At 36.6% G+C, this 25,664-nt stretch overlaps 1 protein-coding gene across 3 annotated transcripts in view; it reads right to left on the bottom strand.

The window, feature by feature from the left end:
- Positions 1–25,664, bottom strand: part of MAP3K2 (mitogen-activated protein kinase kinase kinase 2) — an 83,925-nt gene that overhangs the window by 31,871 nt on the left and 26,390 nt on the right. For 2 of the 3 annotated variants that reach the window (XM_044769203.2, XM_044769205.2), the window contains exon 2: positions 2,118–2,186. In XM_044769203.2, the coding sequence (XP_044625138.2) occupies positions 2,118–2,121 (4 nt within the window). In that variant the 5' untranslated portion in view covers positions 2,122–2,186. Of the gene's footprint in view, positions 1–2,117; positions 2,187–25,664 lie in introns of those variants that run through there. The other variant, XM_070507387.1, reaches the window with a different exon arrangement.

Genomic DNA, 25,664 nt, shown 5'->3' with positions numbered 1-25,664 from the left:
GATCCTTAATTCTACACTGGGGAGAGAGGAACTCTAATATTTAAGTGTATTTATTTTCCAATTATTTCCTTCATTACTAGAAACTTAAACACTTGAATTTAGGCATTTTCATACGTTCAATATCAAAATACTAAAATAAATAAATGCCTGGGAAGGCTATGGCTTAAATTTCTTATATTTACATATACTAATTTCCTCGTTTAAAAAATGAGAAGTATTTTCTATTGTAGATGTAAGAAAGTAAAGAATTTGAATAAAAGTAACTTCTTAAGGAGAGGACATACAAATGAAGGGCAACTTAACAGAGTTCCTTCTTTTTTCTGGCTTGAAGAAGCATCACATGGTAGATAAGTACCCAACAGGAAACTTACTTTGAGGAGCCTGACAAGATGTAAGCTAACAAATCCACGAAAGATCAAGCGAAGTAGTGAACACACACTATTAGCATTGTTTTTAACAGTTCTTAGATGGTTTTGCTCTATTAAGAATCTCTGTGGTGGTCACAGGTACTTGGCAGATTAGGGAGGTTATAAATGTCAAACATGATGAGTTGATCCAAAAGGCAGTGAGGATGCCCAGAGGATCCCAGAGTCTGACCAAGTCACAATGAAGAAGCAGTGGGTTTCTGACACATGCTGAAAGAACACTTAGCTGAGCACAAACACAGAAAACATTTGGGAAATAATTTCAAATAAAATCTTTTACTAGAAATGGTTAATTAGATACGTTATATGCTTATTAATTATATTTGAAAAAAAAATACAGGAGAACATCCTCAATCAAAAATTCAGCTATCTGTGATTTACTCTTAAATACTCATGGTTTTCTGTGTTCACCTTTGTATATGTTTTTAAGCAATAACTGTTCTTTGCTTTATGGCTTACTATAGTGAAGCATTATTTGAGAAGTAAGGTAGAAATCAATTTGTATAATACACAGCTCAGATCATAAGTGAAAATAACCAAAATGAAGTTGACAGGAGTTCAGTAAAAGGACATCCAATTTGGAACTAGAGGTGAAGCTGAAAAGAGTGGAGAATTTGGACTACATGACAGCACTGCACTCATGGTTACAAAAAGAGAAATCAGAAGAGAAATGTAAAAAGTAGGAAGGTAGAGTTTTGGCTTACACATCTGCCACAAGTAGACACACAAAAGTGTGCTAGACCTTCCACTAAAGATGATGGAGAAATTTAAGATCTTTGGCCTATAATGTCATATATACACATATAAGAGTAAATAATACATTTGTTAAGCAAGTGTTTGGAAAAGTGTGACAAATTGTGACAAAGACAAACACTGGCAAGTATGTGTCAGTTAAGAAATGAGAATGAGTCTAATTTAAAAACTTAGCTTCCAACTACTCAGTCCATTTTTCCCCATGTAGGATAGAGTGGGCCATTGGCTCCATTTCTCTGTAATGTTTCCCTCTCCAATCCCTGCCTCACCTTGGAACCCTCCACCCCAAGGAGAAAAGGCAAAAAATAAAAAAGAAAAGGAGGTAAAGAAGAAAACAAAATGATATGTAAACTGAACACCCACAACCTATTCCCATACTTTAGCTTCCCTTTCACCTTAACATGATGATACCACAGGATATTCACAAGACAACAGGATATTCACGAGAGTTGTAAAACATATCCTCCCTGAGTACCAAGGATATGTTGCTCTGTTCTGTTATAAAATTTTAATTTATTATTTTAATGCTGCTACTTTCTTCAGTCTATCTATAACATTGTCGGGTCATTACAAAAATTTATTCCTCAGCATTTACTCAACTTTTAAAAGTCAGGTTTCTTTATCAAGTATTCTCTTTGGCCATCAAAAGAAAATTGATCACAATCCATCCTAAGATCCTAAGAAAAATCACAATCCATCTTAACAATTTATTCTGAATATCCCTACTATGTCCTACATAAAACGGTCATCCAAAAACCCTAACAGTTAACACAAAACGTGCTTTAACTGAAAATCTATTAAGTAAATAAATACAAAACATTACTTAAATCTACTACATCATAAAATTTCTTCATAAAAACGTTTCTCATACACACAGAGAAAAATCTTTCTCTCTCATCTTTTAATTATAGACGAAAAGTGCTTTTAGTTTGAACTCACCCATTATGGCAACCAGCTTGACAACTTGAAAATTAGGGAAATGGTTCTCCCATCAGCATTCTTTACTGCCTTAGGAAGTAAAAAGACAAACATGTTAACAATAAAAAGAAGAGGCAGCCACAAAAGTATAAATAACACTAATGAGAAATATACAATATTAATACTTCACACATTCTGCTGGGGAGAGATGCTTTATTTTTCCCAGATACTCAATTATTGAAAACAAACTAAAGATCACTACTATTTTATATTAAATTTAACTCAGTATTTTTTAGGCTTCTGTCTATCTAGGCTGGAAAAAAAAATTCAGAATTTTTGAGAGTCAAAATCTTAAGAGTTAATCTAACAAACTCAAATTCCTACAGGGCAATAGCAGATACAAAGATGAGTAGAAAAGGTCATGTTTGCGAGAAAAGGGAGGACATCAACAAAAACAGTAAAGACCTACAGAAAATCTCTCTTCTATAAAAGAAAAAAGTTGTCAGAATCAACCAAATTAACCAAAGGCTTACAGCAATCTGGGCAGCATTTAAGAGTCCTGATAAAAAGAGAGAGCCTTGTGGTAGTCTGACCTTCCCTATTTCTATCCCCCTGCCCCCTGCAAGGTAAACCAACAGTCCACAGTCACAGTGAAAATGAACAGCCTTGTAGCCACTGGGGAGGGCAGAACGGGATGGGAACACCTTCAAAGTCTGAGTCCCAAAAAACTGTCATTATTTGACCGTCTAGTGGTTGGCTGGTAGACTCCACTTCAACGAGTGTCTTTATTTCACCTGACTCAAAGCTCCTACAGTGCAAAGAGCTTGGGGCGTTTGTTGAAACCAAACACGGGCACTGCTGCACATCTCAATTGTCTGAGAAAGGGGAGAACAGTTAGGGTAAACAATAGGTTAATAAAAAATTCTTTTAGAAAAGCTGAGGAATAAGATGGAAAATACTTTTATTTTGTCAACAGGGATGTCAACAGGGAGTTTTGAAAAGTTCCAACAGATTCCTGGGAATCTAGAAGTCACATAAATACCCGGCGTTGTTGCATACTTAAGAAAGGTATAAGAAGGCCTGAGGCTTTCACTTCTGGCTAACCTTGAGGCTCTGTGCAGCAGTAAGTGAAGGCTAAGATGGAGTTGTAAATGCCTAGATGAATGTTGAAGGCCAGCCCCAACACATACAGAGAGAACCTCTCAAAAAAAGACTGAGAGACTTTCTGGTTCCAGGCATCTAAGGACATCTCTGTCTAAATCATTAGTTGCCAACTAAATTAACTGACCAGTCTTCAATGACCACACACAACAAAGAACATAGACTTTTAAAAAAATCAGTTCTGGAAGGTCACTAAACAAACAAATAATAACAATAAACAAAAAACACTGAGGAGGGAGGAGAATCTCATTTCCAGAGGTAGTTAATTATAATTTTTTAAACGTCCAGTTTTTAAGAAAAAATTATGAGACATGCAAAGACAGGGTGGTCTATACACAGAGAAAAAAGTAATCAACAAACTGACCCTGAGGAAGCCCAACTGTTGGACTAACTAGACAAAGACATTAAATCAGCTATTTTAAATATGTTCAAGGAACTAAGGAAGCCATGTCTAAAGAACTAAAGAATCTATGAGAATGATGTTGCATCAAACAGTACCAGTAAAGAAAACAGAAATTATAAAAGGAACCAGATAGAAATTTTGAAGTTATAAAGTACAACTGAAACTGTCAAGCACACCAACAAATACATAACAGGAGTCCCAAGACAAAAGGAGAAAAAGAAATGGGCAGAAAGAATATTTCAAGAAATAATGGCCAGAAACTTCCCAAATATGGTGACAAACAATCTGCATATCCAAGAAGCTCAACAAACTCCAAGTAGAATAAAATCAAAGTGATGCACACCTAGAGACATCATAATCAAACTGTTGAAAGACGAAGAATCTTGAGAACAGCAAGAGAGAAGGAACTCATCATGTACAAGGATGCTAAGTGATTTCTTGCTGGTTACCTAGGAGGCCAGAAGGTAGTGGGATGACATATTCAAAGTACTAAAAGAAAAAGACTGTCAACCAAGAATTCTGCATCCTGCAAAACTGAAGACAAAATTAAGACATTCCTAGATATACCAACACAGAGAAGTCCTCACAACCAAATTTACCCTACAAGAAATAACAAGAGAGTCCTTCAGGCTGGAATGAAAGGACACTGGACAGTAAATCCAATCCACATGCAGAAAGAGCACCAGTAAGGATGATTACATAAGTAAAGATAAAAGACAGCATAAATATATTTGTTTCTAGTTCTTTATATCTCCCTATCCAACTTGGTAGGTCCAAAAATAGTCGACCCCAAAGATGTTCAGGTCCCAATTCCTAAAACCTTGGCATATATATTACTTTAAGTGGCAAAGGGGACTTTGCAGATATGATAAATCAAGAAATTTAAGATGGGAAGATAATCCTGGATTATTTGGCTAGACCCAAGATAATCACAGGAGTCCTTATAAATGAAAGGAACAAGCAGGAAAGTGAGTGTCAAAGTGATGCTGCATGAGAAAGGCTTGACCAAATGTTGGCTTTGAAGATGGGATGGGATGGCCATGAGTCAATGAATGCAGGTGGCTGCCAGAAGGTGGAAAAGGTAAGAAAATGGATACTCCCCTAAAGCCTCCAGAAGGAACAGAGCAATGCTGACCCAGTGATTTCAGACTTCTAACTTCCAAAACTGTAAGATAGTAAACTTATGCTGTTTTAAGCCATTGAATTTGCCATAAGCTGTTACAGCAGTATGTAGGGAGTATTCAAGACTTGTTTAACGACTTGCTAGAGGACTCAACAATATAATCACTGATAGCTATAATTTATTATGGTGAAAGGATACAAAGCAAAATCGGCAAAGGGAAAGGGCACACGGGGCAAAGTCAGGGGAGGCCAGGGCAAGCTCCGAGGACCTTTCTTCAGTAGAATCACATAGGACACACTTAATTCCACCCCCAGCAATGAGTTATGACAACATGTATGAAATGTCATCAAGCAGGAAGGATCATCAGAGACTCAGCACCCAGGGTTTTTACTAGGGGCTGATCATACAGGTACCCTCTGCCCAGCACAAACCCAAAGTCCAGACTCCCAGAAAAAACAGTGTTCAGAATAAACTATATTCTTTGTACAAGCATTTTAGGCACAGTATACCATTCTTATCAGTCAGGTAGGTGGGCCTTCCTGAAATCCAAGTCTCATATGCCAGCCAAGGATGGACCTCATAAGTGGTTGATTCTAAGGACAAGCAGTGAGCCTGCTACATTAACTCTTTTCTACACAAGCAGCAACAGGGAACTAATACACAGGTTTAAAGAAACTGCATAAAGCAATAATCATAAGTATGTTGTTGGGCATCTAATACATAATGATATAATTAGTATATTAATAATAGCACAAAGGAAAGGGGAAGGATGGAGTTATATAAAAGAAAAGTGTTTGTATACCACTGTAATTAAGTTGGTATTAACTCAAACTAAATTGTTCTAAGTTGAGAAGTTAATTTTAATCCCCAAGTAAACCATTAAAAGATAAATTTTTAAAAAAATAGCAAAAGAAACAAGAAAATTAAAATAGCACCCTAGAAAATATCTATTTAACACAAAAGAAGGCAGGAATGGAGGAATAAGGAAACCGAAAAAATGAAAAAAAAAAAAAAAAGAGACCTAATACAAATTTAAAATGGCAGATGTAATCCTACCTTATGTGTAATTACATTAAATATAAGTGGAATGAACAAACCAGTAAAAAGGTAGAGATTAGAAGAATAGATAAAAAATATGTTCCAACTATATGCTGTATACAATAGACACACTTTAGATTCAAAGACAAAATAGGCTAAAAGCAAAAAGACAGAAAAAAACATACCATGTAAACAGTAGCCAAAAGAGACATGGAACGGCTATACTAATAGCAGACAAAATAAAATATAATATAAAGATTGTTATTAGAGACAAAGAAGGACATTTATAATGAAAGAATGGCCAAGTCATCAAGATATAGTAATTATATGCATGTATGCACTTAACAACAGACTCTTGAAAATACATAAAGAAAAAAATAAGAGTTGAAACAAGAAATAGACAACTTGAAAATAACAGATTTCAATGTCCCATTTTCAATAATGAGTAAAACAAGTACACAGAAAATCAATGAGAAAACTGAAGACTTGAATAACACCAGAAAACAACTAAACTTAATAGAGAGCTACAGAATACTCAACCCAAAAACAGCAGAATACACATTCTTCTCAAATGCATGAAGAACATTTTCCAGAACACACCATATGTTAGGGAATAAAACTAATCTCAGTAAGTGTAAACGGACTGATGTGATATGAAGTATGTTCCCTGACAACAACGCAATGAAATTAGAAACTGATTATAGAGGAAAATTTGGGGAATTCACAAATACGTGCAAATTAAACAACACATTCCTAAAGAACCAACGTTGATCAAAAAAGAAGTCATGAGGAGGGCTGGCCCTGTGGCCGAGTGGTTAAGTTCGTGCACTCCGCTGCAGGCGGCCCAGTGTTTCGTTGGCTCGAATCCCGGGCGCGGACATGGCACTGCTCATCAAACCACGCTGAGGCAGCATCCCACAGGCCACAACTAGAAGGACTCACAACAAAGAATATGCAACTATGTACCGGGGGGCTTTGGGGATAAAAAGGGAAAAAAAAAAAAAATTCTAAAAAAAAAAAAGAACAAAAAAAAAGAAGTCATCAGGAAAATTAGAAAATACTTTGAGATGAATGAAAATGAAAACAAAACATATTGAAACTTACTGGATGCACCTAAAGTGCAACTAAAAGAGAAATTTATAACTGTAAATGTTTATATTAAAAGTCAAGAAAGATCTCAAATCAATAACCTAACCTTGAACCTTAAGACACTGGAAAAAGAAAAGCATTTTAAACCTAAAGTAAGTAGAAGGAAAAAAACCAAAAAGGATTAGAGTGGCAATAGATAAACTAGAAAATAAAAAGAGAAATTTTAAAAATCAATGAAACAACAAATTCGTTCTTTGAAAAGATCAATAAAACTGACAAGCTTATAGCTAGACTAAATAAGAAAAAGGGGGAAGACATAAATAACTAAACTCAGGAATTAAAGGAACATTACTATCAGCCTTACAGAAATGAAAAGATAAAGGAATACTATGAACAACTGTACAACAACAAATCAGATTACCTAGCTGAAACAGACAAATTATTAGAAAGATACAAATGACCAAAACCAACTCAAGAAGAAATTTAAACATCTGAACGGAACTATAAAAAGTAAAGAGATTGAATTAGAAATGAAAATCTTCCCACAAACAAAAATTTAAGGAAGAACTACCACCAATCATTTAAAAAAAAAGAGAGAGAATATGAAAGCCAGTATTACTCTGATAACCAACCAAAGACATTACAAGAAGAGAAAACTGCAGATTGATACTTTTGTTAATATATATACAAAAATCCTCAACAAAATAATAGCACACTTAATCCAGAACATAGAAAAAGGAATTATACACCATAAACACGTGAGATATACCCCACAAAAGCAAGGCAGGTTCAGCATACAAAAATCAATCAATGCAATAAACCACATTGATAGAATAAAGGACAAAAACCATATGATCATCTCAGTAGACACAGAAAATGCACATGCCAAAATCCAACTGCCTTTAATACTGAAAAGACTAGGGATAGAAGGGAATTTCCTCAAGTTGATAAAGGGCATCCATGAAAAACCCATACTTAATGGTGAAAGACTGGATGCATACTCCCTAAGATCAGGAACAAGACAAGGATGTCCAGTCTTATCACTCCTATTTAATATTGTGCTGGAGGTTGCAATCAGAAGATGAGGCAAGAAAATGAAGTAAAAGGAATCCAGATTGGATAAGAAGTAAAACTATCCCTATGTGCAAGTGACAATCCTGTAAACAGAAAGCCCTAAAAAGTTCACAAAAACACTATTAAAGCTAATGAAAGAGTTCAGCACAGTTGCAGGATACAGGATCAATATTCAAACATCAGTTGTATTTCTACACATGAGCAATGAACAATACGGAAATGAAATTAAGAAATAAATTCCATTTATAATAGCATCAAAAAGAATAAAGTACTTAGGAATATATTTAACAAAAAAACAAGTCTTGTACACTGAAAACTACAAAACATTACTGAAAGAAATTGAAACGTCTAAATATATGGAAAGACATCCCATGTTTATGGATTGGAAGATACTCTTCTTCTTCTTATTATTATTATATTCTTTTGGTGAGTGAGACTGGCCCTGAGCTAATAATGTCTGTTGCCAATCTTCCTCTTTTGCTTGAGGAAGATTGTCCCTGAGCTACAATCTGTGCCAGTCTTCCTCTATTTCGTATGTGGGACACCACCACAGCATGGCTTGATGAGGAGTGTGTAGGTCTGTGCCCAGGATCTGAACCCGCAAACCCCAGGCCGCTGAAGCAGAGTACGTGAACTTAACCACTACACCACCAGGCTGGCCCCTGGAAGATACTATTTTTAAGAGGGCGACAATCCCAAAGTGATCTACACAGTCAATGCAATCTCTATCAAAATTCCAATGGCCTTTTTTGCAAATATGGAAAAGCTGATCATTAAATTCATATAGACCTACAAGGGGCCCTGAATAGCCTAAAACAACACTAAAAAAGAGAAATAAAGGTGGAGCACTCACATTTCCTGATTTCAAAATTTACTACAAAGCTATAGCAATCAAAATAGTGGGAATACTGACATAAGGATAAAGACTGGTGGAATACAATTGAGAGTCAAGAAAGAAACCCAAACATCTATGGTCAAATGATTTTTGACAAGGGTGCCAAGAAAATGGGGAAAGAATAGTCTTCAATAAATGGTGCTGGACAACTGGTTATCCACATGCCAAAGCATGAAGTTGGACCCCTACCTCAGACAATATACAAAAATTAATTCAAAATGGATCAAAGCGCTAAATGTAAAAGCTAAAACTATAAAACTCTTAGAAAGGAACAGAGATATAAATCTTCATGACCTTGGGTTAGGCAATAGTTTCTTAAATGTGACACGAAAAGCACAAGCAACAAATGAAAAATAAATTGGACTTCATCAAAATTAAACATTTTTGTGCAAAGGACACTATCAAGATAGTGACAAGACAATCTACAGAAATGGGAGAAAGCATTTGCAAATCATCTAACTGATAATAAGGGTTTAATATACAGAATATATAAAGAATTATTACAACTCAACAATAACAAGACAACCAACCCAATTATAAAACGGGCAAAGGATTTCAATAGAGATTTCTTCAAAGATGATATAAAAATGGCCAATAAGCACTTGAGAAGATGCTTAATATCATCAGTTATCACGGAAATGCAAATCAAAACCACAATGACATACCACTTCACACTCACTAGGATGGGTATAATCAAAATGACAGACAATAATAACTGCTGGCGAAGATGTGGACAAATTGGAACCATATGAATCACTATTTCCACTTCTAGGTGTATACCCAAGAGAACTGAAAACATATAACCACACAAAAACTTGTACACTAACATTCAATACAGCATTATTTATAAGAGCCTAAAAGTGAAAACTCAAATGTCCATCAACTAACTGATGAGTGAATAAACAAGTGGTATATATGCACACAATGGAATATTATTCAGTCATCTTCTATCATTAAAAGGAATGAAATGTTGCAAACCTTAAAAACATGCTAAGTGAAATAAGCCAGACACAAAAGGCCACCATATTGTATGACTGCATTTATATGAAATGTCCAGAACACTCAAATCTTATAGAGACAAAATAGATTAGTTGTTTCCTAGGGCCAGAGTATGGAAAATAGAGAATAACTGCGAACACGTACAAAAAGTGGTGATCAAATGTTGTGGAATCAGACAGTGGTAATGGTTACACAACTCTGTGAATATATTAAAAACTACTAAATTGTATACTTTAAAAAAGTGAATTTCATGGTATACGAATTATATCTCGGGAGAAAGGAAGGGAGGGAGGAAAGAAGAAAGGGAGGGAAGAAGAAAGAAAAGAGATAACAGAAGTGGCAGATTCTGTGAATAACGAGATCATGTGCCCACCTAGGGGAGCAACAGCAACAGTTCCAGTCAACAGCTGCCTACAGGAATTCAGTCTCCGTTCTTATCAGATATGCTGATTTTCAAAAAGCTACTAATTTAATGTGAGATCTCCTCATCTTCAAATATTAGCAATTAATTCATATTTTTACAAAAACCATTGTGTGTTATGTTCCTTTCATGCTGCCACTTTGCAACCACTGACATATTCTAGTAATTGTCTACTGGGGGATGAGTTACATACAGTTTGAAAAACCAAACTCAACATTACCACTGCTTTAATTTCTTTTTAGCCTAAGTATTATTTTGAAATGTCAAATAACATCAAAGGATTATCAAACAAAAAATTTTAAATACATTAATACGTGGAATACAACATAAAACATGAAAATACTCTATTTTTTTTCTTTCTCCCCAAAGTTCCCCAGCACATAGTTGTATATTTTAGTTGTGGGTCCTTCTAGTCGTGGCATGTGTGATGCCGCCTCAGCATGGCTTGATGAGCGGTGCCATGTCTACACCCAAACCCAAACCGGCGAAACCCTGGGCCGCAGAAGTGCAGCGCGAGAACTTAACCACTCGGCCACAGGGCCAGCCCCCTGAAAATGCTCTTTTCATCACCCTATCAGTACCATAGCTAAAGGCAACCACTATGCTATCTGAGTTTTTAGGGTTTTTTAATCAAGGCAAATTTAGAGCTAAATTTTAAATAGATCTAGTCTAAGAATATTTTATAAATGAGAGACCTGAGGGCCAAAAAGATAATATAATCCACTCAAGGTCCTAAGGCAGGGCAAAGCTAGGGCCTGAAAACCCATTTCTTGTTTCTTTCCCTTAAGTAAACTTTCTCTAATACTCTATGTCATTCTAGCTCACCTTTAGGGACAATGACTAGCATGGGAAATTCTCCTCCCAAACAATATACACATAGAGAACACCACAAAGTGGTGGAGGAGGTTTTATTCACTACATTTTCTGTCCACAAATTTAAATTCTCAACTGAATTTTTAACTTAAAATGTTTAAGACAAATCTCAGAAATAAAAGTACTGTAAAAACTAAAACTGTTTCAAATAAACAAACCATTAACATCCCTTTCAGGAAAAGCAACAGAAATTGCCCAAAACACAACAGTTAGGGAAACACAAATCTAACAGAAATCAGCTCAAAGTTGCATCCGTGTAAACAACTATGGTACTTTCAACAATATTCTGACACCAAAATAGGCAAAAACATGAAAAAATTACAAAATTAAGTGTACAAACAAATTAATAGGAAAAGCTAAGCAAAGATGACTCACATCTATACCTGAAAGGCCTTATCCACAAATTATTTTAACTTTTCTTTTGTCAATTGTCCATGGTTAACACAGTCTAACTGCTACACATGTAGCTATATCATATTTTTGAACTCACTGCCCGGCCTACTCAGTCATTCTGTCAGCACACTCTCCTGAGAGCTTATATACCTTGTGAGCGACTTGCTTTATTGAACCTTGGTGCTCTGCTTTTCTGCTTTTTCCCTTGAAGCTTGAAACTAAACCCCACCACTCACCCAACAAACACAAACACACGTGTGTGAGTGCACACACGTGCAGGGAAACCTCAGGAACTAAAACACCTATTCCCATCTTTCTTTGGGGAAAGATATGAGAGAGAGATTCATTTTCTCAGTATTCACAATAATATAAAAACATGAGCTCTTGAACTATGAGCTCTATGAAATCTATGAAAAAATCTATGAAAAAAATGATAGGTTTGATGTAGGCTCAACATATTTACATACAAGGACCAAACTAGTTGCAACAAAAAGGAGGTAACAGCCAGGACAGTCTGAGGAACACCACGCATCCCTTTTGGACAAGCAAATGTTTTCTGGATTGAATTACATCTCAAGCCTACAATAAGAACATATTCCAAAGCCAAACAAGTACTTGACTATTACCATGTTTTTTGATAATTCAAATTTGTTTTCTATTAGTATTGACAGTCAAAAATTAACCGTATAATTTTATTCTTAACATTTAATGATAAAGTATTTCAAGCATACAGAAAAAGGTAAAGGCCATTTTTCTACCTACCACTCCAATTTTTCGAATGCAGAACTTATCTACTATAAAGTGCACAAATTGTAGGGGCTGGGTCCATGGCCTAATGGTTAAGTTTGGTGTTCCACTTCGGCTGCCGAGCTTTGTTTCCTCAAGCAAAAAGAGGAAGATTGGCAACGGATGTTAGCTCAGGGTGAGTCTTCCTTAGCAAAAAATAAATAAAAAATAAAGTGCACAAATTTTAAATATACATTTTACATCTGCATTCACCCAAATAACCACCAAAAGGATAAAAATACAGAGATTTCCAGCACCAATCACGGCTCCCCTGTACCCATTCCCAGTCAGTTCACCCTTTCCCTACTAGAGTAATCATCATCTTGACTTTTATTACCATAGGTTAGTTTTGCCTCTTTTTAAATTACTTATTAATTAAATCATATAAGACATATTCTTTTGAACTTATTTTCACTCAATATCTATTATGTCTCTAAAATTCGCCCACATTATCTGTATGGGTATTTTGTTCATTTTCATTGCTGCATAATATTCCATTATTTGACTTTACCTCAATTAATTTACTCATTCTACTACTGATGGATGTGAAAGTCGTTTCCAGTTCTTGGCTATGAGAAATAAAGCCTCTATGAACCTCCCTGAACACAACTTTTGGCAAACATAAATATATACTTCTGTTGGATATATACCCAGGAAGGAATTACTAGGTCTCTAAGACACATATATAGTTAGCTTTAGCAGATATGGCCAAACATTTTTTCAAAGTGGCTATGTCAATTTATATACTCCCACCAGCAATGTAAGAGAGTTCCAGCTATTCCACATCCTCACCAACTCAATTAGTCATTCTGCTGGTTGTGTAGTATCTCACTACAGTTTTAACTTACATTTATCTGATGTTAATGATGTTGAGTACCAATTCATTGCTTCACCAGCTACTTTGATATCCTCTTTTGTAAAGTGATTAAGTCTTTCTGCACATTTTAAAATTCTGGATACAAGACCTTTGTCAGACAGATCCATTATGGTCTGTGTCTCATCCCTACACTTTGTTTATGGTATCTTTACTCAAACAAGTTTAATGCAGTCAGTAAATATACAGTGGAGGATTTGGGAAACTCCTTAACAAGGTGCTTAAAATTAACGTCACATATGAAGGACAGATGGACATCCTGTGTTTCTAGGTGTAATACCCTAAGGACACAACATCAACTAAGCAGCTTTCTGAGAATGCACAATCTAAATATAATTATAGAAGAAACTTGAGACAAATACACAATAAGAGACACTATATTGAAATAAAAAGGGAGACTGCACTCTTCAAAAATGTCAATAAGACAAAAGTCAAAGAAAGGCTATGGAAATGTTGCAGGCTCAAGGAGAGTAAAGAGAGACAAGGACTGAATGGATGCTGACCCTAGACTGGATCCTGTACTAGAGGGAAACAATGCTCTAAAGGCCATTATTGGGCCAACTGACAAAACTGGAATATGAACAGTTATTATTTATTCAGAAAGGCTACATTCCAGTTACTACTGTTTCTGCCATCTTTATTCCCTTATTCCCAAATCAGAGCCTTCGGTATTTGCATTATGAATAAAAATGTACCTGTGTGTTTTTAACTGGCATATGTTTTTAACTCGCATAAAAGATACTAGAAATGAGTTTTCATTCATGAAATTGGTGGGGTTCAAATATAGGGACTGGCTAAAATATCATACTGGCTAAAATACCTTGCACGAACAAGGTATAAAGCCTATATATTCTTAAAGATAGTACCCCAAGGCCAGTCATTTGTTTTGAGGATTCTGGTTATCTGATGCCACTTATAAGATTAACCAACTCCTGCCTCTAAAATTTTGTTGCATCTTGTATATCAAGTGAACCTTTCAAGCTAGGTGTAAGTACCTAAAGGATAGAAAGCTAGGAAGTTAAGTTTATAAAATAAATGGCACTTATTTTTTTTGAACTTGTTAGTGAATAAGTGTCTATTACATTTGGAAGAATCTAATCTAAGGTTTTCTTTCATTATAAGCTAACAGATTTTAAAGAAGCAGCTGATCTTCCCTTAACTTTATCTATTGGTAGCTTTTGTGTGTGTGTGTGCGTGAGGAAGACTGGCCCTGAGCTAATATCTGTGCCAATCTTCCTCTATTTTGTATGTGGGATGCTGCCACAGCATAGCTTGATGTGCTGCGTGTAGATGTGCACCCGGGATTCGAACCTGTGAACTCCAGGCCGCTGAAGCAGAGCATGTGAACTTAATCACTACACCACCAGGCCAGCCCCACTAGCTACTTTTATCTACCTAAAAGAACACAATTAAGCACAACCAATCTGCCTTAGTTCAAATCACAACACCCACCCTAGGGCCTCTGCACTTGCTTTCTTTACACCTAACGGTCTTTAAATGGCTGCTCAGATCTCCAGGAGAACTTCCTGACCATCGAACCTAAAACATTTCCCTCCTCACTGCATTATTTTATCATCCTATTTTTGCATCTTGACAGGACTTATCACGATATAAAGATACTTTTAACTTAATTAATTTACTTATTTATTGTGCCTCCACCCCCACTGGCATGTGAGTGCCTTAAGAGCAGAGATTTTGTTGATTGGGTCGATCGCTGCACCTCTTATGCTCAGAAAAACGCCTGGCTCATGGAAGGTGCTGAGTATTTTAGAATGCATGACAGAAGACAACAAAGTGGGGTGGGGGATGGGAGTCAGGACAGGAAATAGTTTGCAAAGATAGAAAACTGAAGCTAAAAGAACAGGAAGGAAAAGGTCCACACAAAGGCTCAGACTATAAGAAAATTAGTAAGACATTAAGACCAAGTCTTGCACTTTACACTCACGAAGCCCAGAGACTAGGAAAGAAAAAGACACTGCTGTAGTGTCACGGATATTAACAGAGACATGTCTTTAAAACACAGGTAAGAAATACCCAGGGGCTGCCCCTGTGGCCCAGTGGTTAAGTTTGCACACTCTGCTTCAGAGGCCCTGAGTTTCACAGGTTCAGATCCTGGGTGCGGACATGGCAGGGCTCATCAAGCCATGCTGAGGCGGCGTCCCACATAGCACAACCAGAGGCATTCACAACTTGAGTACACAACTATATACTGGGGGGCTTTGGGGAGAAGAAAGAGAAGAAAAACAAAGAGTAAAAATAGAAAATAAAATTTAAAAAAGAGATGGCACCTGAGCTAACATCTGTTGCCAATCTTTAAAGAAAAAAGAAAAAGAAATATCCAACTATTTGTAGCATTTACCATACTGTACTAAAATTATTTGTTTTATTAAAATAAGCATTTCATTGTAATTAAGCCCACCTTTTTCCACAAGTAGATCATGAATCCACTGAGAACAAACCAAACCTTATTTGTCTCTTTGTCTTCACCTACAAAAGACAGTCAAAACTGGAACACAATCTAAACTTATCAAATTGTTTTAACAAGATAGTGACTTTCACATTTATAAGAAAGTAATAATGATTAGAAGATGCATTCTATTCTATTGACATGAGTAAATTACAAGTTAAAAGAGATCTATGAAAACATTCTGAGAAATCAACAGTAAATTGAGAGCATCTCATGACATTTCAGCCTATAAAAACTCAATCTAAAGCAAAGATGACCTACATTCTATGTATCACTAAATTTCTTTTTAATTTTTATTATATGTGGTTTTATTTCTGAAATGTAACAATCATTCTCATTCCAGGATCTAATCAAAACACACTTCAAACAAAGTAACCTATTTCTAAAACTCACTAATTCAAACAACTTTCACATATGCTAAAAACGAAAACTACTTTACAGTGAAATGTCATTAACACTCCATAATCTTTTGAAACTTTCAAAAGAGAAAATAATTTACACCGGCCACGCACTTCACGTCATCCACAACCTACAACATTTATCCAAGATAATTTAGGCTTAGACTAAGAAAAAGCCTTTATATCACAATGTTCCTCACTGTCCATAACCTCCATTATAAGCATTCATTTCAACCAGATGGCATATTGAAAACTTATTAGAGGGAGTGGTAGGTAGCTTCTGGAAGGACTCCCAATGACCCCATCTCCTGGTATTCATGCTCTTGTACAAGGTCCTCCTGTGAAGTGCAGCTGGATCTAGTGACTCGCTTATCCAAAAAAAGAAACATGAAAACAATGATGAGATGTCATCTCTAAGATTATGTTACAAGAAGACTGACTTCCACTGGCGCACTCTGAACAAAGCCAGACAGCATGTTGTACACTGCCCTATGGAAAGGCTCACATGGCAAAGATTTGACGTCTCAGCCAACAACTAACAAGAACTTAAGCCCTGCCAACAGCCAAATGAATGAACTGGGAGGGAGGTCACCCCCGAGCTGAGCCTTACAATGAGTACAGCCTGGCCAAAACCTTCACTGCAGCCTTGTGAGAAATCCTGAGCCAAGGGCACCCAGGTAAGCTGTGCCCAGATTCCTGCTCCACATAAACTGTAACATCATAAATGATCGCTGTTTTAAACCCTGAGTTTTGGGGAAACTAGTTACGTAGTAACAGACAATTAACATAGAAAGCAACAAATTAACTTTTTATATATCTGTAAATGTCAATTGGTATTTCCAGACAAAATTAAGAACAACTAAACATGGATGCATGTGCTACAAAGTGATGCACTTCTAATAATACACATGCCATTCTGCCAAAGTATGGCTAAATATATACATAAAAATATTTTTTAAATATATATATATCTTTATATTGACATTTACTAGAATATTACTTATGCTTCATAAAATGAAGAGGGCATTTTTGATGCATAGAGTATCTTTCCCTCAAAAGTGACTGGATTAATTACAGCATAGTTTATAAAGCCAAAAAATGGAACCAACCCAAATGTCCGTCAACTGAGGAACTGATAAGAAAAATGTGGTCTATGTATATAGTAGACTATTATGAGGCAATATGAAGAGACGAGATACTCAGGAGTGACGTCAGCAACATGAAGGACTATGAAGTTCCAAGCCGTCATTCCCCTATGGAAACATTTAAAAACAACCAGAGGCTGACAAAAATAACCTTATAAGAACTCTGGAAAACAGTCAAATGACTAGAATAACCAAATAAATCAAGTAAAAGCTACACTCAAAATACAAGAAAATTTTGTGGCTTTGTTACTTGACCTTGCTCCACCCCTCCCTGTGCCGTCTTGGTCTGGAGGAAGCAGCAGCCCAGTTCCCAATTCCCTCCCTCAACCTAGAGGGAGCAGAGCAGACCTTTGCAAAGTTCTAAGCAGCTGAGGGCTGCTTGAAGGACTGCTCCCTACCTAACTGGGAGCTCAGATGGCAAAGATGCCAGTACTACTCAGGAGAACTGCAGGGGGCCTACAGACCTGCAGATGCCTGGAACAAGAGATACAGGTAGACACACATACAGTAGAACATCTAGGGCTGTGAGGAGAAGTTGGGGTAAGATGCTTTGGGAATTTAAGACCTCTAAATGCAGCTGTGTTTACGGGAGAATCAAAAAGCCACACAGAGATTTGGCAAGAGGCAGGCCCAGAAAAGGTCTGAGAAGACCAGAAGACTTTACACTGGGCTAATCCTAAGCCCCAGACCACAATGAGCTAATTAGTGAAGAACTAGTCTGACACAGAACTAGTCTGAAAATATGGAGAGAAGTGGTTGTTTTTCCAAATTACCAATTTTCAACAAAAAACACCAAAGTATACCAAAAAAAAAAAAAACCCCACAGGAAAACATGGTCCATTCAAAGGAAGAAAATAAACTGGCAGAAACCAGCCCTAGAGAAGAATAGGCAATGGACTTACTGGATAAAGCTTTAAATCAACTGTCCTAAATACATCTAAAGAGCTAAAAAACCAAAACCAAAACCAAAACCAAAAAAAGGCAGAGACAAAGAAAAAATGAAATAAGGGAAACAATATATAAACAAAATAAGACTGTCAACAAAAAGATAGGAATTGTAAAAAGAAACCAAATAGAAATTCTGGAGCTGAAAAATACACTAAAGCGGTTCAACAGCAGATTTAAGCAAAAAGATGAACCAGCAAACTTGAAGATAGGACATTTAAAATTATCAACACTGTGAAAAAGAAAGAAAACATAATGAAGAAAAGTGAACAGAGCCTAAGAACTTACGAAACACCAATGAGCAGACCAATATAAGCATTATACGAGTCCAAGAAGGAAAAGATAGAGTGAAAGCGGAAGAGAGATTATCTGAAGAAACAATGGCCAAAAACTTTCTAAATGTGACAGAAAACATGGATTCACAAATCCAAGGAGTTCAAAATATATATATATATATATATATATATATATATATATATTTTTTTTTTTGTGAGGAAGATTGGCCCTGAGCAACATCTGTTGCCAATTTACCTCTTTTTTTGCATGAGAAAGACTGTCACTGAGCTAATGTCTGTGCCAATCTTCCTCTATTTTGTATGTTGGATGCCACCACAGCATGGCTTGATGAGCAGTGTGTAGTTTTGCACCCAGGATCTGAAACTGTGAACCCTGGGCCACCAAAGTTGAGCATGCGAACTTACTCACTACATCAGTGGGCCGGCCCCTCAATGAATTCTATGTAGGATAAACCCAAACAAATCATCACCAAGTCACAATATAATCAAACTGGTGAAAGACAAAGAGAGAACCTTGAAAGCAGCCAGAGAAAAGTGACTCACCACATACAACGGATTCTCAAAAGATTATCAGTAGACACCTTGGCAACCACAAGGCACTGAGATAACACATTAAAAGTGCTAAATAAAAAAACTGCCAACCAAGAATTCTATATCCATCAAAAGCTGACGGAGTTCATTACCATTAGAAGTGCCATACAGAAATGCTAATGGGAGTTCTTCAGGTTGAAATGAAAGAATACTAGACAGTAACTCTAAGACATATGAAGATATAAAGATCCCCAGTAAAAGTAACTACATGGACAAACATAAAAACCAACATCACTGCAATACTGGTCTGTAACTCCACTTTTTATTTTCTACAGGATATAAAAGACAAATGCACAAAAATAATTATAAATCTACATTAATGGGTAAATAATGTATAAAGATGTAATTTGTGACGTTGATAACAAACACAGTGAACATACATAAAGAGCTGTACAGGGATATAGAGTTTTTGTATGTGACCGAAGTTAAGTTCATTTCAATTAAAAATAAACTGTTATATATAATCCCACACTAACCACAAAGAAAATACAGAATATACAAAAAGGAAGTGACAAAGAAATCAAAATGTATCACTATAAAATAATCAACTAAACACCAAGAAAGACTAATGGAGGGAATGAGCGACAAAAAAACATAAGACATACAGAAAACAAAATGGCAAAAGTAAGTCCTTAGCTATCAGTAATTACTTTAAATGTTAATGGATTCAAGACTCCAATCAACAAGCACAGGTTGGCAGAATGGATTAAAAAAGCACGAACCAATCATATGCTGTGACAACAGACACAGTTTAGATCTAAGGACACAACAGGTTTAAAGAGAAAGGAAAGAAAAAGATATTCCATGCAAATAATAACCAGAAAAGAGCTGGAGTGGCTACACTAATATCAGATAAAACAGACTGTAAGTCAAAAACTTTGTCAAGAGATGAATAAGGACATTAAATATTGACAAAAGGGTCAATTCATGAAGAAGATATGACAATTATGAACATATGTGCACCAAATATCAGAGCTCCAAAATGTATTAAGCAAACATTGACAGAATTAAACAGAATAGACATAGCTACACAATACCATAGGAGACTCAGTACCTCACTTTTCAGTAATGGATAGAACCACCAAACAGATTAATAAGGAAATAGAGGATCTGAACAACACTAGAGACCAATTGAACTTAGCAGACATATACAAAATACTCAACCCCAAAACAGCAAAATATATATTCTTATATTCTTCTCGAGTTCACATGAAACATTCTCCAGTATAAACCATGTTAGGCCACAAAAAAAGTCTTAATAAATTTAATAAGATTGAAATCAGACACAGTATCTTTTCCAATCACAACAGGATAAACTAGAAATCAGGAGAAGGAAAACTGGAAAATTCACAAATATGTGGAAATTAAACAGGAAATTCTTAAATAACCAATGAGTCAAAGAAATCACAAGGGAAATTAGAAAATATCTTGAAACAAATGAAAACAAAAACACAACATACCAAACTTATGGGAAGCAACAAAAGTAGTGCTAATAGAGAAATTTATAGCAGTAGATGCTTACATTAAAAAAAGATTTCAAATCAAAGCCTAATACTACATCTTAAGGAACTACAAAAAGAACAAACTAAACCCAAAGCTAGCATAAAGAAAGAAATAATAAAAATTAGAGCAGAGATAAATAAAATATAGAAGAGAAAAATCAATAAAACCAAGAGTTGGTTCTTCACCAAGATCAACAAAACAAACCCTTAAGAAAAAAGGAAAGATTCAAACAATTAAAATCAGAAACGAAAGAGGGAACATTACAGAAATAAAAAGGATCACGAGAGTAGTATGAACAACTATACACAAATAACTGTATAACCTAGATGAAATGGACAAATTTCTAGAAATACAAAATCTACCAAGACTGAACACTGAAGAAAGAGAAAATCTGAATAGATCTGTAATTAGCAAGGATACTGAATCAGTAACCAAAAACCTCCCAAGAAGAAAAGCCCACGGATGGTTTCACTGGTGAATTCTATCAAATACTTAAAGAAATTCTTCCAAAAAACGGAAGAGTAAGGAACACTTCCTAACTCATTGGTGAGTCCAACATTACACTGATACCAAAGCCAGACAAAGACATTACAGGGAAACTATAGACCAATTATCTCTTATGGATATCGATGCAAAAATTCTCAATAAAGTACCGGCAAACCAAATTCAGTAGCATATTAAAAGGATGATAGACCACAACCAAGTGGGATTGATTACCGAAATGTAAGGATGCTTCAACAAATGAAAAATCAAGGTAACATATTACATGAATAGGATGAAAGGGAAAAAAAACACATGATCATCTCAATTGATACAGAGAAATACAACATATTTTCATGATAAAGACTCAAGAAACTAACAAGAGAAGATAACTTCCTAAACATAATAAACACCATATAAGAAAAGCTCATTCCTAATATCACACTCAATGGTAAAACAGTGAAAGCTTTTCCTTGCTCAGATTATGAACAAAATGTGGATGCTCACTCTGCTACTTCTATTCAACATTGTATTCAAAGTTCTAGTAAGAGCGATTAGGCTAAAAAAGAAAAAATAAGAATCCAAATTGGAATGACAGAAGTAAAATTATCTCTATTTGCAGGTGGCGCGATGTTATATGTAGAAATGCCTAAAGATTACACACACACACACCAAAAAATGTTGGAGGTAATAAACGAATTCAGCAAAGCTGCAAGATACAAAATCAACACACAAAAATGAGTTACATTTCTACACACTATGAACAATCTGAAAACAAAATTAAGAAAACAATTCATTTACACTCTTGTGTCACATAACAACATTTAGGTCAACAACATTTTATATATACAATGGTGGTCCCACAACATTATAATGGAGCTGAAAAATTCCAATTGCCTAGTGACGTTGTAGCCATCATAACACTGTAGCTTAACACATTACTCACATGTTTGTGGTGATGCTGGTGTAAACAAACCTACTGTGCTGCCACGTGTATAAAAGCATAGCACATACAATTGTGTGCAGTACATAATGCCTGATAATAAACGACTATGTTACTGGTTTATGTTTTGACTATACTTTTTGTTGTTATTTTAGAGTGCATTCTCTACTTATAAAAAACAGTTTACTGTAAAATAGTATGCCGTGGTACACCGGCAGCAGTCTCATCCATCCCATGTTTGCCTTGCATCATTTGCTCTTCTGCTCCATTTAATCCAGTGCTCATCGTGGCCCCTAAGGGAACAAACTCCATTGCTAATGCTGCCAGTAAGAGGCCCCATGGAATGACTGGCCTGGAAATGAAATTAAAAGTGACTAAGGACTACGAAGGTGAAAAACCAGTGCTGGTTACTGCTCGCCAGTCAGGCATGTCTCATTCCACCATAGCTACCATCTTGAAGAACAAGAACAAAGCGACACAAGCTGTTAAAGGATCTGCTTCATTGAAGGCAAGGAGACTAACAAAAACTCGGGAAGGGCCTATACGAGACATGGAGAAACTTCTAGGGACCTGCATTGAAGACCAGACACAGAAGTGTATCTGTCTTGGCACATGATGATCTCGGCCAAAGCAAAAAGTTTGTTTGCGATGTTGAAAGAAAAGGCTAGACTCTTACAATGTTGAATTTACTGCTGGCTCTGAATAGTTTATGTGATTCAAGAATCGCCTATTCATTACATAACATGAAAGTGAGCGCTGAGTCGGTGAGTGCTGATGGGAAGGCAGCTGAAGAATTTTTGCAAACTCTAGATAAGCTAACTGTAGAGGCAAATTACTTGCCAGAGCAAATATTCAGTATGGATGAAACCTCCCTACTCTGGAAACAGGCGCTTGAAAGGACTTTCATCCATAAGGAGGCCAAGGCAGTGCCAGGTTTCAAGGCTTTTAAGGACAAGATAACAGTCTTGCTTGGGGGCAATGGTGTAGGCTGCAAATTGAACCCTTTGTGATCTGGCACAGTGAGAACTCCAGCGCCTCCAAGCCTATCAGTGAGCACACACTGCCAGTGAACTACAGGAACAGTAAGAAGACCCAGCTGCTCTTCCAAGGTGCCCTCCTGAATTGCTGTGCCAGCAAAACGGAGAAGTGCTGTTTGGAGAATAACATGCCTTTCAAGATTTGACTTACTGTTGATAAAGCTCCCAGACATCCTCCTTTTACTGGTGATCTTCATCCCAGCATCAGAGTGGCGTCTCTGATATCTCCCTCCAAACACCACCTCCTGGACCCAACCAAGGGATCAAGGAGTAACAGCAGCTTTTAAGGCCTGCTACCTGAGGAGGACCTTCGACCAGGCCATTGCTGCAACTGAGGAAGACACTGATGCAATTCTGGAAGGATTACAGCATCCGTGACCGCACAAAGAACCTTGCTTGGACTTGGGGTGATGTCACCAGGGAGCGTATGAATGGCATCTGGAAGAAGACACTCAAGAGGTTCGTCCATGACTTCAAAGGATTTGCCAAGGATGAGGAGGCTGCAAAAATCAACAAGGCTGTGGTTGAGATGGAAACCACCTTGACCAGGATGTGGATGAGGATGACGCTGAGGGGCTCCTACAGGTGCTTCCCAAGGAACCGACTAGTGAGGAGTTGTTGGAACTAAACGGGAACACAAAGCTGAAGAAGAGGCCAAGAGAAAAGGAAACTGCAGGAGAAGGAAAAGAAGAACCCCCAAGGAAACTCACAGTGATGGCTTTAGCAGAAACTTTTGCAACCTCAGCAAGCTCCTTAAAAAGCTTGAAAACATGGACCCCAACACTGAAAGGTTTTCATTAATAGAGAGGAATGTTCATGGTGCATTATCTGCTTACAAGCAAAACTATGATAAAACAAGAAATAAACCAAGCAAACCACCATGGACATATTTCTGAAAAGAGTGGCACCTCCTCAAGAAGGGCCTCAGGCAGTTCCTTCAGGAGGCATTCCAGAAGAGGCACTGTTAGCATAGGAGATGACAGCCCCCTGTGTGTTAGCGCCCCTGAGGACCTTCCACTGGGACAAGATGTGGAGGTGGAAATCAGTGATGTTGGTGATCCTGACCCTGTGCAGGCCTAGGCTAACGTGTGTGTGTGTGTGTGTGTCTTAGTTTTTAACAAAAAAGTTTAAAAAAGTAAAACTAAAATTTTAAAATGGGAAATAGCTTACAGAATAGGGATATAAAGAAACAAAATATTTTTTACAGTTGCACAACGTGGTGGTGTTTTAAGCTAAGTGTTACTACAAAGGAGTCAAAAAGTTAAAAAAATTTACAAGTGTATAAAGTAAAAAACTTACAGTAAGCTAAGGTCAATTTGCTATTGAAGAAAAAAATTTGTTTATAAATTGAGTGCAGCCTAAGTGCACAGTGTTTACAAAGTCTACAGTAGTGCACAGTGGTTACGGTAACGTCCTAGGCCTTCACACCGACTCAGTACCTGCTCACTGACTCACCCAGGGGAGCAACTTCCAGTCCTGCAAGCTCCATTCATGTGCCCTAATACAGGTGTACTATTTATTATCCTTTATACCATATTTTTTCTTTCGTTTTTTTTTTATTGAGTTCATAATAGTTTACATCAATGTGAGATTTCAGTTGTACATCATTCTTTGACTGTCCACATAGTGCTCCCCTCACCCCCGTGCCCACTCCCCACCCCCCTTCCCCTGGTAACCACTGAACTGCTTTCTTTGTCTATGTATTTCGCTTAGCAGAATTCCCTCTAGGTCTTCCCATGTTGTTGCAAATGGAATGATTTTGTCTTTTTTTTCCCACTGAGTAGTATTCCATTCTATCTATATGTACCACATCTTCTTTATCCAATCATCAGTCGATGGGCACTTGGGTTGCTTCCATGTCTTGGCTATTGTGAATAGTGCTGCGATGAACATAGGGGTGGTGTATGCTACTTTGGATTGTTGATTTCAAGTTGTTTGGGTAGATATCCAGTAGTGGAATGGCTGGGTCATATGGTATTTCCATTTTTAGTTTTTTGAGGAATCTCCATACTGTTTTCCATAGTGGCTGCACCAGTTTGCATTCCCACCAGAAGTGTATGAGGGTTCCCTCCTCTCCATACCCTCTCCAACATTTGTTATTTTTACTCTTAGTGAGTACAGCCATTTTAACAGGTGTAAGGTGGTATCTTAGTGTAGTTTTGATTTGCATTTCCCTGATGATTAGTGATGTTGAACATGTTTTCATGTGTTTATTGACCATCTGTATATCTTCTTTGGAAAAAGGTCTGTTCATCTCCTCTGCCCATTTTTTGATCGGGTTGTTTGTTTATTTATTGTTCAGTTGTGTGAGTTCCTTATATATTATGGAGATTTTTATACTATATTTTTACTGTACCTTTTCTATGTCTAGGTATGTTTAGACACACAAGGACTTACCAGTGTGTTACAATTTGCCTTCAGTATTCAGCACAGTAACATGCCATACAGGTTTGCAGCCTAGGAACAATAGGCTAAACCACATATCCTGGGTGTGTATAAGCTATACCATCTAGGTTTACATTAAGTACATTCTATGATGTTCACACAACAGTGAAATCACCTAACACATTTCTGAGAATGTATCCCCATCATTAAGCGATGCATGACTATACAACAGTATCAAAAAAAAAAAAA

This window comes from Equus asinus, chromosome 4 (assembly GCF_041296235.1).
Source record: "Equus asinus isolate D_3611 breed Donkey chromosome 4, EquAss-T2T_v2, whole genome shotgun sequence".
NCBI classification, from domain to species: Eukaryota; Metazoa; Chordata; class Mammalia; order Perissodactyla; family Equidae; genus Equus; species Equus asinus.
This window is presented reverse-complemented; position numbering and strand designations above follow the sequence as displayed.